This window comes from Aythya ferina (assembly GCF_964211825.1).
Source record: "Aythya ferina genome assembly, chromosome: 17".
Classification (NCBI taxonomy): Eukaryota; Metazoa; Chordata; class Aves; order Anseriformes; family Anatidae; genus Aythya; species Aythya ferina.
Genome location: NC_140316.1, coordinates 11,403,781 through 11,419,731, shown reverse-complemented (window position 1 = coordinate 11,419,731; position 15,951 = coordinate 11,403,781). Strand labels below are relative to the sequence as shown.

At 44.8% G+C, this 15,951-nt stretch overlaps 1 protein-coding gene across 4 annotated transcripts in view; it reads left to right on the top strand.

The window, feature by feature from the left end:
- Nucleotides 1–15,325, top strand: part of RTN4R (reticulon 4 receptor) — a 73,223-nt gene extending 57,898 nt beyond the window's left edge. For 2 of the 4 annotated variants that reach the window (XM_084539195.1, XM_084539194.1), the window contains one exon: nucleotides 13,652–15,325. In XM_084539195.1, coding sequence (XP_084395321.1) covers nucleotides 13,876–15,078 — 1,203 coding nt within the window. In that variant the 5' untranslated portion in view covers nucleotides 13,652–13,875 and the 3' untranslated portion in view covers nucleotides 15,079–15,325. Of the gene's footprint in view, nucleotides 1–12,924; nucleotides 13,043–13,145; nucleotides 13,300–13,651 lie in introns of all 4 variants that reach the window. The other 2 variants (XM_084539193.1, XM_084539192.1) reach the window with 2 other exon arrangements.
- Nucleotides 15,326–15,951: the final 626 nt, after the last annotated feature.

Genomic DNA, 15,951 nt, shown 5'->3' with positions numbered 1-15,951 from the left:
CAACAGCAGAGATGAGGACAAGGCTGTTACAGAGTCAAGAGGAGATTGCCCTCCTTTGGAAAGGTTCTTGAAGAGCTGGGAAGACACCTTTGCTTGAGGTGATATAAGTTAAGAATTTGACCACAATTTACTCTATTCTGAACCCGAGTGAGCCATGGCTTTTCAGTCTGTTCTGTATGCTTTCCCCAGGTGCTTTGTTTGTCAGGTTGCTGCAGCTTTTTATGCCATGCTATTGCATGGTCCTCTTGACCAAGCTATCCAGCACAGGAAACCATCTTAGACTGTTTTCTCAGTGAAAGGTGGGGGTGAGAAGGTGTCACCCCAGATAATAACTTAAAAGGAAAACAGTAAGTCAGACGCCAAGTGTGGTGAGGAGAAATGGCAGCATCCGAATTGTGAGTGGAAAGAGGCTTCCATGGAGCTGCAGAAGCCTTTCTGACTCTAATCAAGCAGTGTTTGAATCAGTTTACCTCTCTGACAAAGTCCCTAGGGAAAGGAAGGCAAAGACAGAGGTGCCAGAAATTCTAAAATTCCTACATTTTCTCAGAAGAATTCATGTTTTCCCTGTGTGGGATCCGTGCCCAGATTCCCCACACAAGGCTGCAAGGGATTTGCTGAGCTGAGCAGCTTTTTTGGAGCATTGCTACTGGGAGATGGTGGTACTTTGAAAGGTTTATATGGTGAGGCTGGTGCAAAGAGCACTTTTTGAAGCATGTTGGCTGGATAGTGCCCTCTGGAACTGTTAGGGTTTGCTCTCCTTGTCCTTACTGCTGTCAGAAGCTGCACAAGCTGTTTCTCCAAAGAAAGAAGAGCTTGCTTCCACTTTGGCGTGGGATAAGAGAGCAGGAAAAGATTAGAAGATATCTTTTTCTGTCTTCAAATCCTCCAAATATGAATCTCAACCTCTGCTACTGTGACTGTTCATACGCACATGGGTTTTAGTGCAGAAAAGTGGTGGATGAAACCTCATTAGTCTGTTTTGTTTAATTGCAAGTCCAAGAAAGGTTCTGAAAGTGTCAGAACTCCTACTATATGTCTTTTTGATCAGTGAATCCCTTCAAACAATAGCCAAGCCAGCTCCAAATGAACTTGATCTGGGAATCCGGGCGTGTAAATGTAGTTACATCAGCTCCCAAGACAGGATCATGGCTGTTGCTGGTGTACCAGAGAGCAGGCACTTGTCTGATTTACTCTTCTGCCTTGAATTGCATCAGGTTTAAGAAATCCCGAAGAAGGCAACAGTGTCAGAACCTTTTCTGTCTCTTTTTTCTCCTCTTTCTTTTTTTTTTTTTTTTTCCCTCTAGGTTGTAAGACTTGAGATATTTTGCTTGTAAATGTATATATTTCTCATCAGATGCCATTTTGGTGCCTGATGTTATTGCTTTTAACATCAGATATATCCTGTAGGTTTTATTTTTCCAGGTGCATTTTTTTTTTTTAATTCTGATACAATTTCTATTTTGCCTATTCCTAATTTGACCAACTTCATCTCTCTTTTTTTTTTTTTTTTTTTTTCATTTGTTTCCACTTCAGTTAATTCCTTTGATGTCATGATTCCTTTTTCCCCTAAAATAGCACTTGGTCCTTGGTCTCCATCCTAGTGCTGAGGAAATGAATTAAACAAATAAAGATGGCAAATGAAATAGAAAAAAAAGTTCACTTAGTATCATGAAATATTAATAGCCACTTAATATTAGGGGAAATTAGTCCTGCTGCACTAAAACTGCTATGCATGGAGTGACTGAACTGCAGGGTGTAAAGTTTGTGTCCCCATGGAGATTTCCAGGTCCCAGCCATAGGATGAAGGTTGTCTTCAATAAGCTTCATGGTTTGGTTCTTTTAATTAAGTAATATGCCTCAGGGCCTGAAGCAAAATGTGCTTCTACAACCTCCCTTTCTAAGACAAGCCTGGCAGTGGGAAAGCAATGTCTCCCTAGCCTGGCATGGGAGAGAAATGCCTTCCCTGCCCGCTGTGGAAGGCAAAGTTTATTGCTTTGATGGAGGGATGGTAGAGTGGTGGTAGAGTGGCAGGAATACCCATTCCTGGAGAAAAAAATGGCTCTTACAGAGTCAGCAGTAAGGAAATCTTCTATTTTCTCTGAAATTATGCTAAATGATTAAGCAAATTGCTGTGAAGTAGCACCTCTGGAGAGGGATGCCCAGCTGAGGTGAGACATCCATCATCCATTAGGAGTGGTTGGTGGAGAGTGACAGTAATCCAGCCATGGATTGATGTGCAAGCCTCCTCCTAAGGACAGTGTAAGAGCACTGTAAAAATTAGCTGACAAGGCCCCATTTCTAATTTCTTATGAATATCAGAAAACCAGGGAAGCCCCAAAGGCAGGAAAGGCCAGTCCCACACTGCTGGTAAAAGCCAGCAAGCTGGAAAACCCAGGAGGAAAGGAAAGGCTGGGCAGGTTGATCTCAGTGCTGTGTGAGAAAAAGGAAATGTTAACATAGGTAGAGATCAAAGGCATAGAAATGCCGTCAGTTTTAACCTGCAGATTTCCCAGAAAATATTCTTAAACCCGAGCTTTCTTTTTTTTTTTTCTTTTCTTTTTTTTTTTTTTTCCTTTTTTTTTTTTCCCTTTTTTTTTTTTTTTTTTTTTCTTTTTCCCTTTTTCTCATTTCCTGGGATTGTTTCTAGGGATATTGCTATTGCATGGACTAATGTCCTGGTGTTTTAGATGTGGACAAGAAAAATATTCTTTGCTCATCTATCTGTATTTTCATTATATATTTAGACTTATGTCAGGCACTTGATTTACTTGGTCAAAAATACACTCTATTGAATCAATGGACAGTTATTAAATGGATTAAGAAACAGGCAGCTAAAAGCTCTCAAAATGCAATTGTTGTAGGAGGATCATTGACAAACAGGCAGCTTGCACAGTATCTTTGCAGGCTTCTGCTTTCCCCCCAGTGTATTTTACTATTTTTATGAATGATCTAGAAAATATATATAAATTAGTTGCCCGTAAAGTTTGTAGCTGACTCAAATTTTGCCATGATAAATAATGATGAAGGCAAGTCTCTAATGCAGAGCAATTGCAATTGCTTGGTAGACTGGCAACAGTGAAACAACATGAATTTTAATACAGCTAAATGCTTGGTCATCCATCTCTGAGAGCAGAATGTAGGGCACTCCGTCAGGCTGGGAGACTGCCTGCTCCAGAGCAGTGACTCTAAAATTGATTTAAGGGCTATATTGGATAACAGGTGATTATGAACATTTAATGCCCTGTAGTGGCAAAATGGATGAACATGATCGCTGGTTGAAGAGGGGAAGCTGAAAACAGAACAGGGAGTTTTTATCCACCTTGATTAAAAAACTGGAGGATGTTGTCATCTACTGTAGCTGTAATGAAACCTAATGGCTGAATTGAGGGCTTTTGGCACGGAAATCTAGTGCAAATTCCTAATGTTATATATGAGGTCTTTGAACTCAGTGTGGATATCTGTTGTAGGAGAAGTGGGTAACTCAGCCAAGCTCCAAGGGCTGGTGGCAGGATCCGCTGCCTCTCATGAGACTGAAGGCTGCAGGCTGGGATCGTTTCCCCATTGTTTGCTTCCTGATTTCCATGCAAACAGGAAGGTGTATCATTAGCATCCTATTGTACTCTTGTTTAGCTTGGCTTCACAGACTCTGCACATCTCAGGGAAATATGTTTATAGAGTTGTGGGTGTCGTGTTTCTTATCTGGCGAGAGTGAATGAGAGAGCTGCATGAGGGCAGGCAAGCATGTCTAATACCGAAACTGCAAAGGAAACAAAGCCAACTCCTGATAAAGACAGCGGCAGTTGAATTTGCACACTTATTAAAAATCAGTCCTGGCTTTTATTTGCGAATGAAAGAATGAGCTATATTACTGTGTGGGAATGTGTGCCAGGGAGCTGGGGAGAGCAGCAGGAAGGGATGCCAAGAGAGACAAGATAAAGGAGGCGGTCGATGGCTAGCCTGGGCTGGTTTCCCTGTGCACCAGTGGAGGGTCCAGGTGACCAGGGAATGCTGAGAAAAGTCCTGTGTTTGCATCACAGAGTCTTCTTTAAGACAGCTCGTATTTGATTGCATGGCTCTGATACTCTACCATTCGAGGTGATGACTCATGGGATGGGATGCAAAAGTTTGGTCTTCCAGGCTCGGAAAGGAAAAGGATATAGAAATATGATCCTCAGCCACCCACAACTACCGCTCACATGTTTTCATTTCTAGCTGTTGTTCAAAAAAGTGTTTGTGTTGAAAGTTGAAATTAAAGTGTTCTCTCCATCCCACATTTACTCCTGAGCGCTTTCTTCAGCTGCAAAGGTTGTCTATGTCCCTGCAGACAATAAAACTGGTTATGGGCAATTTTTAGATTATCTGGAGCTACATTTCCTTCCAGTCTTTCCAAAACTTCCTTCTTTCGTTCCACATTATCTGCAGATGCTGGGTCTGTAGCAAAAGTTGACATAGCTGTTATTTTAGGAGAAAACTGAGAAAAATACTGCCTAGTGCAATGGGGCACTTCCAGTGCTGAAGATGTGGGGGTGAGAGTTGCAGCTGCCAGGTGGGGAGCAGTCCCAGATGGCTGGGGGGAGCAGGTGTAAATGCCATCTGCAGCTTTACCTCTCCTGTTCTGAGTCACTCACACACAGTGCTTCCACTAGTGCTGGGTTGATGTGCAGGAAATTCTGCTTCTTTAGTAACAATATTTTGAAGCATTTCTGATATACTTTGAGTTCCGTGAGAGATATAAGTCATCTCAAGAACAGGAGTATACTTCTTTTGGACACCCATTTGTCCCTGATTTCTGACAAATATGACACAGATAACACCAACTTCTGTAGGCCCTGTTGTGATTCACGGTGCTTGTTTTCTCACTTAATTCCTCACAGTGTGAGGATTGCATGGTGGGGATGTCATAGATAGTCCTCGTCATGAAGTATGCTCAGTGCATTCCTTCCATATAGGACTGAAATGAGGGTCTTGGCCATTTTTAAAGCCCTCAGCCAACCTGGGGTTTGCTAGGATTTACTGGGCTGGGTATGGATTTGGTCATAAGACACTTAGCAAAAAACACATGACGTTTCTCCCAGGCCGTGAGGAAGGAGCCCACTTCCTCTCCTACTTGCTCTGCTCAGTCTGGCCAAGCTTTGCAATAAATGCACCATTGTGGTTTTGTGTGGTGGTTCAGGACCACAGCAGTTACTCAGCATCCATGACATATGATCAGGTGGATTTGGAGAGTTCAGGTTGTTCCCACAGATTTTCATGAGCATCTGTCTACAGTTGCTCAGTGAGCCTTCCTTCTGATCCTCTTCCTCTTTCCTCCTGCATGCTTGTTTTTTCCTGGGGGTGCCACAGTCATCATGTCTGCTCCAAATGCCCTTTGCAGTCCATGTGCTTTCACCATGCCTTTGGATACTTGTAGCTGGGCTTTTTTCTGGTCTCTTGCCTCTCATCCGTCTTCAACATCAAGTATTTGCCTTGGACTTCTCCTTTGTCACAGACTGTCCCCTGCGCTGGATATCTGGAGGTTTTTGCCTTTCCTCCAGCTATTAACATAGAATCTAATAACCAGCATGGCATCCAGCAGGTAGTCAATGTCACCTGCTCAGAGCCAGATCTCTACCGATCATATGTGTTCTGCTGAGTACTGATGCTGGTGTTGTGACTGGCCCCAGGGGAAGCTGTGATGCAGGGACCTTTACAGTCTCACACTGGTGGAGGCACTAGAGAGGGCCAAGAGCAAGGCAGGGCCAAGGCTTTGTGATAAGTCTTCATGAGAGTGGAATATGGCTCTTTTTTTTTTTTTTTTTTTTTTTTTAATATATAATTCTGGGCCAAACTGATCCCTGCATGCACTGATGGTGTTTGGAGACTGTTGAAGTGAGATGTGCTCACTTCAACTATGTAGAGGTTTTGCCTCTAGATATGGGACAGAAGGGGAAAATAGAGCTGGAAACAGGACAGGTGGAAAAAACACAGGTTTATTACATCCCATGTGAGAACAGATGAAAATTCTGTTTCTGCAGACTTAGTCCCATGAGGTGAGGTGGCAGAGCATAGGGGTGTAAGGAGTCCTCACTGAATCATGGCCTAGAATATCTATAGGATGTTCCTATGCCTATCCATAGGAAAAAAAAAAAAAAAAAAAAAAAAAAGTGGTAACTAGATCAGCTTTTTAATGCCTAAAAGAGAAACCCCATATTAAAAGTATGAGGAAAGTTTATTCTTTTTAAGTAAACCATTTTTGAGAAATATCTTTAGCCTGTGTTGATAGGTAGGGGTTACTGGCTCCTTATAAATGTGGACCAGTGCTGCAGATTGGCTTCTGGATCATGGAAGATGATGGAAGATGTCACTGCTTACAACCAACTTGCATTTTAAGATTTGGGCACAACTGTGAACAATGATAATATTTCTGCTCGAAGGAAAGTGGATATTTTGGGTACATGATTTGTTGCAGCAGGGAGTTACATGGTAAAATACATAACCACAGACTAGATGGCAGATGCAATTCAGCATTTATAAATACAAAGTAATGTACACTGGCAAACAGCCCAGATCCTTACCTAAACAAACACAAATATGGGTTCTAAATGAGCTATTGCCACTCAGCAAAGTGATCTTGGGGACTTTGTGGAGGGCTCTCTGAAAACTTCAGCCTAATGCTGAATGATAGTTAAATAGACAACAGAGTGCAGGAACTGTGAGGGACGGAAAAGGACATCTAAAGCTCTGTAGTAAGTCCATGCTGCAGTTGCATCCTGAGTCCTGTCCTCCTACCCCAACAGTGAAGAAAACCTGGAAAAGATGCAGAGAAGTGAAGCAAAAATGTCTGGAGCAGCATTGATGCAATGACCTATGGCTTAGTGAAAACCTGAAAGAATAGAAAGGTTTCAAGGTCTGCTAAAGAGAAGTGAAAGTGGCTCAAGCAGGTCCTGGGCCACTGTTTTTCAATGAAAAGATGCCAAGGCAATGCTCACACCATTTTGTGAGCCTTTCCATCTCCATCTACTCCTGACCGCTGTCTCAGACCAACCCAAATGCCTCTTTGTCTGAGTCAGTGCAGCTTTTCTCATGTTACTGTGTTATAATGAACAGGGCTTTTCTCCTTCTCATTTCCTGGCCTCACAGGGAATTACTAGGCTATAATAATTGGTACAAGTGTTATTGTTATACTGGGACCTAATGACTCCTGTATTTAAATCCCTTGATATTTTCCCCTATAAAGGATTCTCATGACCTTTTCTTTGTGAATCTCTCACACCTCCATGGCTTGCAGCAAATCTTTGAAATTCAGCAGGAGGAAAACCCTCTGGCTATAGGAGACTTTTTTTTTTTTTTCTTTTTCCTCCTCATGAAATTCATATTCAGATTGGCTGAAATATAAACTGTTAAGTATCACCTTTTCCTTCCTTCTCTGATGTTGCTGAGAGAAACACTGGCAAACCACCAAAAGAATAACCCTGCCCAAATGTCAGCTTGAGCCAATGCCGCTGCCAAAATGCTGGGAGCACTGGAGAGCCCCTGGCAGGGATGGGGAGCACCAGCAGCCAGGAGCTGCTTTGGCACCTGCCTGTGAATGGATGGAGCTGCCCTGGTTGGAATTTGTGCTGCACACAGCTCACGTAACAAGTCTTGCAGTTCAGCCCTAAGCAGTGCTGAAGAATCAGTATTCAAACCCCTCTGGAGATTGGTGAGGAGGGAATCTAAGAATTGCACATGATATAGCTCGCTTTTACCGTTTCCCCTTAAAAATGTCCCTGCAATATTAAGTCTGAAAATCACATTAAGGGAGTATGATTTAGGTGGAAAAGATGAACACCTAGAAGTTAGGAAATGGCACATCTATTGCCTGGATGCATTACGGAAATGACCTTTCATTCCTGACCGTATTGTATTTTTTTTCCACTGAAATTCTGTCTTATTCAGGGTAGAGACTGGATATACCAATGAGCAGAACTGAAGTTGCACTGACAAAGAGAATACAGAGTACCACAGTCCCAAAGGTTCATGGATCAAGACGCAATTCCAGAGTGTGTGGGATCAGAGACTGTACCTGTAGAAGATTCTGGTGCCTAAATACTGCTGCTTGGTGCCATTTATGTCACAGCTGGCTGAAGCTGCTGAGCATGGGTCTCCCAGAGGAGCTGTGCCCAATCTTCCAGCTCTCCTGTTGGCATATCATACCCTCAGGTGTGCCTAAGAGGGAATTAGCCACCTATTTTTAGACAGCTGTGATTCAGTACTGGAACAAGGTGTATGCATTTTCGTAGAATCATAGAATGGTTTGAGTTGGAAGGGACCTTAAAGAGCACCTAGTTCTAATGCCCTGCCATGGGCAGGGAGACCTTCCAGCAGATCAGGTTGCTGAAAACCCCATTTAACCTGGCTTTGAGCAATTCCAGGGATGGGGCATCCGCAGCTTTTCAGGCCAGCCTATGCCAGTAGTGGTGTGAGCAGGGACATTGAGCTCCAGCATCATCCCAAGGAGATCAAACTGACTCAGTCACCTGAGCCTGGAGAGCAATTGAGCATACTGGATTAGACATAGAGCTTCGGTGACCCATGGACTGTTCCCCTCCACAGGGGTGCCTGACACCCCAACATCCCCACAGAGCTGCAGATGCCACAGGACCTGCAGCAACCCCACAATGTCCTGCTGCCAGGTGGCTGCCCGCGGGCGCTTGCCAGCAGAGACCTGTTCTGTCAGTACTTGCTTCAAGTCCTTGGTTCCCCAGAGCTGTAACACTGCTTACTTCTCCCAGGTGGGAGTGATGGCACAGCCCTTCCCCTTTCCCCCCCTCCTCACCTTGCAACCACTCCAGCTGCACCATCACAAAGTTTGTGATCCTCTCTGCAGCAGAGTGAGGAGGCGGCAACTGGGAGGGAAAATCCAGCCTGGGTTGAGACTCATCTAAATCAATTCTCCTACTTCTTTCACTTCTTAACTCAACTTCAACTTGAAATGAATAAAAGTGCTGCCCTCTTCCTTTTGGCGCACATGCACTCACACTCACTCACGCACATGCAGACCCACCTTTGGCTACAGGGCAGAGCGGAAGACACTGAAGCTGCTTTAGAGAGTGTCTTTCAAAGCCATGCGCTGAATTTCAAACAATACCAGTTGAGAACAGGGAATTAAGCAGCCAAGGTGTTTCTGTACTATAAACAAAGGCAAAATGCTGTGTGCATCAGCAAAAGGCTTTGTATTGTAAAGCACTCCCTTTATGCCCAACCAGGAGAGAATTCAAATGATTATTGACCCTCCACTGTAGGAAAGCCGCATTATAATATCTCCAAATCAATAGAGACAAGTGCAGAGCGGCAGAGAAAGGCCACGGCTCTGCAAACTGCAGAAAATTGCATTTTGCTTTGGCCTCTTAAAAAGTTTGCAAAGCATCTATTACAGGCCCCCGGAGCCTTTTCTTTCTAATTGCCATGTTTGACAATGCGATCGCACAGGGGACTAGCGGAAAGACAGATAATGGACCCACTTTAATTGCTTCCCAGTTCCATGAGTCATAACACTTCTGAGATGGCAAAGGGGAAGTACAGCAGTTTGACTGAAGGAGGTTTCTGGCTTTTAAGAAAGCTCTGGAGGAACAAATGCTAAGCTCAAAGCCAAACTCTTGGAGGGACTGAAGGTTCCAGGTACTGGATTTTCTTTCATCTTCTGCTTTTGACTGGAACTATCCAGTTAAGTTTTAATCATAATCTGGAATGGGTAGGAATGGCTTTTCATTTAAGAGGCATGTTATTCCAAGATTCTTTTCCTCAGGGGCAAGCAGAGCTTAACCCAACATTCCAGGAAAATGAATGATGGTGTTTGCCCATGCCAGCCAGGCTGAGACATAGTGGGGGTTTTCCTGCCACAGCCCCCTGGATTCCTGTTTTCTTATGCCCTCAGCCAGGGCTCTGCCTATCTGGTGACCTTCATACTCAGAGTAGCACCCACTGGAATCCCTCAGCATCACAAATCCTTGGTCTGTCTCAGGAAGAGCAGGAGCCCACGGCATTCACTCTACTCCTGGCAAGTTTTAAGCTGAGTCTATGTGGTCTTTGCTTGACCACTCTCTGAAGAGCCTCATCCTTCCCCTCCATTTTTTGCCAAGGGAAAAAATGCAGTGTGATATGCAGGACAGTGTTCAGGCTCTGGGCACTGTCAGGCTGTGTGCCTTCCAGAGTGTCTTTGGGGAATATTTCTCAGCAGGAAGAGGCTTGGGTCTGTGATCTGTATTATGACATTGTGCCCCAAAATAGGGGCATGTTTCAGGCTGATAGACTTCAGCCCCAGCAGTGCCAGTTGGCGTAATTCAGTCTTGCAGGACTTGATCTAAAGCAAGACATTACCTGAAAATACATGGGTGTAGTCCAGGCAGACAGTAAAAAGCTCTGCTGTGCTCCAAGCCATCCTAAATCTGTGTGGCTTAATTAACATGTCCTGATGTCAAGTCTTAGCAATCTTCTTGTCCCAGGACCCTGCCCTGTGCTCATCCCATTCCTAAAGTAGTCACTCACTTAGCAACTGGGCAGTCAGACCCAGGTAATATTTGCTTGGAATGGGACAGGTGAAACTATCCTGGTGCAAAGTCTTCATGCCTCACAGCACTTGGTGGGTTCCGCAGATGGGGCATGCTGAGCATGAGGAAGTTACCCGTTTGGACCTTGAAACGCCAGTGATGGAGAAGCTCCTTGGAGTAGCAGGGACAGGCCAAGGCACAGTCTCTCCAGTCTCTGCTACAGGACTGGGAATAAGGGGGCTGCAGCATCGCCTTCACTTCCCAAAGCTGCTTGTGGTCTGCACCCACACCTGTGCTTGCTTCAAGCCTTGCACTGGCTGGACACTCTGGTGCCTGCTGGGCACTGAGCTTCAGCGAGGCTCAGCCAGGACACAGCTGAGCTGCACAGCAGGAGGGAAACTGGAAAAAAGCTTTAGGGGGTGATTGACAGCAACTGTCTCTGGTGGAAAGAGCTCATCCGAGCAGCTCATGAACACCAGGTCCCTAATTAAAGCACACAGGCTAGCCCTGACTGTAATTAATTTCCCTGTGCTGCTCCACTGGCAGCCAGCTATCAGTGCCACTGACTCACAGCTCCCGACAGCTGCAGAGGCAGCAGCAGCAATGGGAGAAAAAAAGGGAGAAGGATTTGCTCCTTTCCTTCTGTTCCTTTGTGCTGGGGAGAAGCTGTAGCATGTCTTGAGCTCTGCAAACACCCAAAAGCTGAGACGAAACTTGGCTACTTAGCCCTGGAAGCTCTGCCTGTAAGAAAGGGGCACACTCTGCGTACAACCATCAAGTGATGCAGAGGGTGGAGGAAGAGGAGAGCGTGGTTGTCTGGAAGGGCTAGCACAGGGCAGGGTGGTATTCACATGCATCCCTTGTTCTCTGCTGGCTGCTTCATGTTCTCTCTTTCTCTACCCATGTATACATGTATTTATTATGCACTGCCTCCCTTGTCTGGAATTAGACCAGGAGTACTGTCACTGTGATTCCTCTCCCATAGGAATGGTGCTTTGCATCCATTCTGCTGTGAACATGTCACATGTTTAAGGTGTGTGGATGCATCTGGGTTGTGGTTGGATATTCCCTGAGTAGGCTGCAGCTCCTGTGGTATTACCAGGAGCAGCTGGGAAGAGCCACGGAGTCTGCAGTGGTGCCCACAGGCCAAAAGTGGTTCTGCTGGAGCATGTCACATAGCTGCAGTACCACCTGGGTCCCCATCATCTGAATCATGGAAGAGGCTCCGGAAAGGTGTGTTTCTCTGGCTGCAGTTTTTCATTATCAGCTGGAGAGGAATTGTGCTGGTCAGGGGGATGCTGACATTGTTTTAATTTCCCAGGAAGCTCCTCTTGGTGTGACATGTCTCCAGTGGGGGATTTCAGTTGTCTCGTGTTACTTTACTCCATACAGTGGGACATGATATGTCAAAACATGACAGCCAGAATGTGTCATAATACTGCTCTCAACACACTGCCTTCCAGGGATGCTCAGCAGCTAATAATATCAGGCTCAAATTATCTCAGCATGCTGAGCTGTTATTTTTTCTCCCATGTGAACGATGATGTATAGGAGTCTCCTGTCTATATTGGACTGTTGGATCTCCACAGATTTATTAGCAGCGCTTGATGAATTATTTTTACTAGAAGGAATCTCAGGCCTAGATCCCAGCCTTTCGTGACAGAAAAGTGACTTTACTATCTTGTCTTCTCTTCTTTTTCCTGGATTTCTGAACTCTGCTATTCTACCTTAAAGTGTAATGAGGCATCAAAATGCCTGAACAAACATTTTCAGTCTTTCAAGGAAGAGAAAACCTCCCACAGCTGCTGTTTGTGCTTGGGCTGGGGCTCCCCAGTGACTGGGAGGAGTGTATCCCTTTGCCAGAGGTGCTGTAATGAGCTGGGAAGGAGACACACACATCCCTGGTCACACATGGTGTTACACAAATGGAGCATCCCGCTGCTATGGCTGCTGCCCATTTGTTTTAGCTTCAGTATGTGGTTTAGAGGCAGAGATTTAATTACTTGCTGCTAATTGCTGGTAAAGCATTGTTGAAACCGGCTTCATTCACACCAACTCTTTCCCAGGTCCCCTTTCAGAAGCTGGTATTGGCTGCACGCCTCTGCCCTACCTCTGCCTGTCTTGCAGTCCCCTCCCAAACATGCCTCAGATGTGAGGAATACAAATACTTCACTGTGATTCGAGGCCCCATGGTCCCTTGCAGTCCAGCTCCTTGGAAAGCAGGTGGTTATCACCATGAACAAATGTTCCTCTCGGGGGCTCTTTAACCCCACTGGGTTGCCTGTTCTCTTGGGATGCACAAAACCTGCTTCTGCCTTGTAAGCTTTGAGGAATCTCTGAATTAAGGCATGTACATGATTTCCTCCAAGAACAGCACTGCCCTCTGGAAAACTCTCTCTTTTCTCCTCTTCCTCAGTGGCACAGATTCAGAGGGCAGAAGAGGAGAGAGGAAGGGAAGCCCAAATGTGTGGTGTAAAGGTCTGACTACTGAAGGATGCTCTTGGCTCCAAGGCCTTTGCAGGCAGGTCTGACCTGTAAGTTATTCTGAGAATCCCTTGCAGTTATTTCTTGCAGAAAGACTGGATCAATCAGAAATTGTTCATGGAAAGTCACAGAAGCCATATCTTACATTTTGAGTGCAGGCAGGCAAGGAGCTGGTCGCACTGGATGGGACACAGAGTTGCCTAGCACAGCTCTGCCACTGCAGGTGCTTTCTCACAGCCCGGACTGTGCTAAAGGTGCCTGTGACAGAGACAAATGGCCCCTGAGGAGACAGCCCCTTTGCTCAGAGGTAAGCTCCTTAGAACCAGGCTTGTTTTAGACATGCATTCAAGACCTATGATGCAAATACATAATGACTATCACTTACTTTTGTGACCAAAGTCAGAGGTCTCCCAAGTGCAAAAGGCCAAGGAAGTGCTCAGGATTTCTCTCTCTGAGTGTGTATTGCTTTTAACTATTGTGCTAAGCGGTAGAACATTTTTAATTCTTCATTTTAACTGTTTGGCTCCCCTGGCATATGTTGTTTGTGGTTAATGTCAATGCATTTAGAAGGTTGATATTCATGCTCGTCTATTAGTTGCAGAGAAAAGTGCTCTCCCGTGACCCTGGCTAATTTGAATACTATTTTTGTTGTCCTTTAGGAAGCAAACTGCTGATTTTGGTGCTTTGCTTGAACATCCAGTCAGAAGTGGAGTCTTGCCCTGGGGCGTGTGTATGCTACAGCGAACCGAAGATTACAATAAGTTGTCAGCAGCAAGGACTGACAGCAATCCCCACAGAGATACCCATCCAGAGCCAGCGCATCTTCTTGCACAACAACAAGATAACCCTTGTGAGGTCCACCAGCTTCACCTCCTGTCGCAACATGACGATTCTTTGGATCCACTCCAACAACATCAGCCTCATTGAGCCTGGAGCTTTCTATGGACTCAGCAAACTGGAGGAGTTAGATCTCAGTGACAACACAAACCTGAAATCTATCAATCCTGTCACATTCCGTGGTCTTGTTCACCTCCACACCTTACATCTGGACCGATGTGGGCTCCTGGAGCTCTCCACAGGGCTTTTTCGGGGATTGTTTTCCTTGCAATATCTCTACCTTCAGGATAATAATCTACAGAACCTGCTGGATGACACTTTCATAGATCTCGCAAACCTCACCTACCTGTTTTTGCATGGTAACAAAATCAAGAGCTTGTCAGAGAACGTCTTTCGTGGGCTAATCAACCTTGACCGTCTGCTTCTGCACCAGAATAGAGTCAGCCTGGTTCACCGCCGGTCTTTCCATGACCTTGGGAAAGTGATGACCTTATATCTATTTAACAACAACCTGACCGTGCTCACAGGGGAAACCATGGCTCCTCTGGTGTCCCTCCAGTACCTGCGCTTAAATGGCAACCAGTGGATCTGCGACTGCCAGGCTCGATCCCTCTGGAATTGGTTTAGGCAGTTTAAAGGATCGTCCTCGGAGCTAGAGTGCCACCTTCCCCCCCATCTGGCAGGGAGAGACCTCAAAAGGCTGCAGAGCTCTGATTTGGATGGATGTGTCGACTCTTTCAACCAGATTCGAACAAGTGTTTTTAGCACTAAGACCAGGTCTGGTAAACTGCCCACTGGGAACCCCCCTCTCAGCTCCCATGATGGCTCTGTGAAGTGCTGCCAGCCAGAAATGGATAAATCTTTTATATATGAAGCTAAAGGCAAGTCAGGTCCTTCCCACAGCAGCCGACCATCCTCCAACAACCCTCTCAAGGATAAGGAGAATATGTCCAAAACCAAGTACATTGAGACAGACCGTTCCAAAAACAGCAGCAACAAGCAGATAAATGATTCCCCTTTTGGGACCTTCCCCAGCATTGTAGACCCTCCAATGACCAAGTTGAAACCGGAGTTTCTAGATCCTATTGAACCTTCTACAGTCCCAACCAAAAAGAGGCAGGGCTGCTCTAAAAAGAACAAATCAAAGGCCCAGTGCCGCCTCACCCAGCAAGGAAACAGCTCCACGTTACAGCTCAGCCTAAGCCTTTTGATCCCTCCCTTGGTGTGGAGCTTACTGTTATTCTGCTAAAATTAACTCTTTTCCTGGGTTGATGACACTTTAATACAAGACTTTTGCTGACCTCCATAAATGTTACAAACAAAAGCAAACTACCATCCACCCTGAGAAAGCTTTGTTACACAAAAGTTAACTGGATGCCTTTATAAAAAACAAACAAACAAACAAAAAACAAGACAAAAAAAAAACACAAAAGACAGACACCGAGATGTACATAATTTATTTGTCCTGAAACCTGTGAATTATACCTTTGATCTTCGGAACTGCACTTGCCCACAAAGCAGCTTTTGCTACAGCAGATGATAAAGAAATATGGTTTATTTACAGGAAAAAAAATGTGTAAGAAATGCTCTGAAAAGAATGTCTAAAATTTGTTTGTAACTTGACATCACACTGAACAATATTGCAGGTTCCCATTTGCAGAGGTAATGAATTTGATGCTGTTTTAATCCTATGTTTATGAATATTGCAGTTTTTCCGTATTCATTCCATCACACCATGTTTACGGGCAGCATTTGTTAAAGAATGCTACCTTTTCCTTCACAAGATTGCAGTATATATAGATATGCATTTTATTTTACTTGTGTACAAGTATACAAAAAATATAAAATAAAGATTTCTTTTTCCTAAGTGGTTGTCTTCTGCAAGGGATGAAGTATGCTAACTGACTAAAAAGCTGAAAAATTAAAAGGGTGTTGAGTAATCCCTGATCTGAAGGCAGGCTGAGCATTTAACATGACAGTAATAAATAAGATATACCCAGCACAGTTATGCAAGCTTTAATTGGTGCCAACAAAGGGTTTCTTTGCACAAAACATGCTCTGCTGATGCTCCTGCTTCCCTTTGAACTGTCCAACATGCTCCCCCAACACCATTTATATTTCA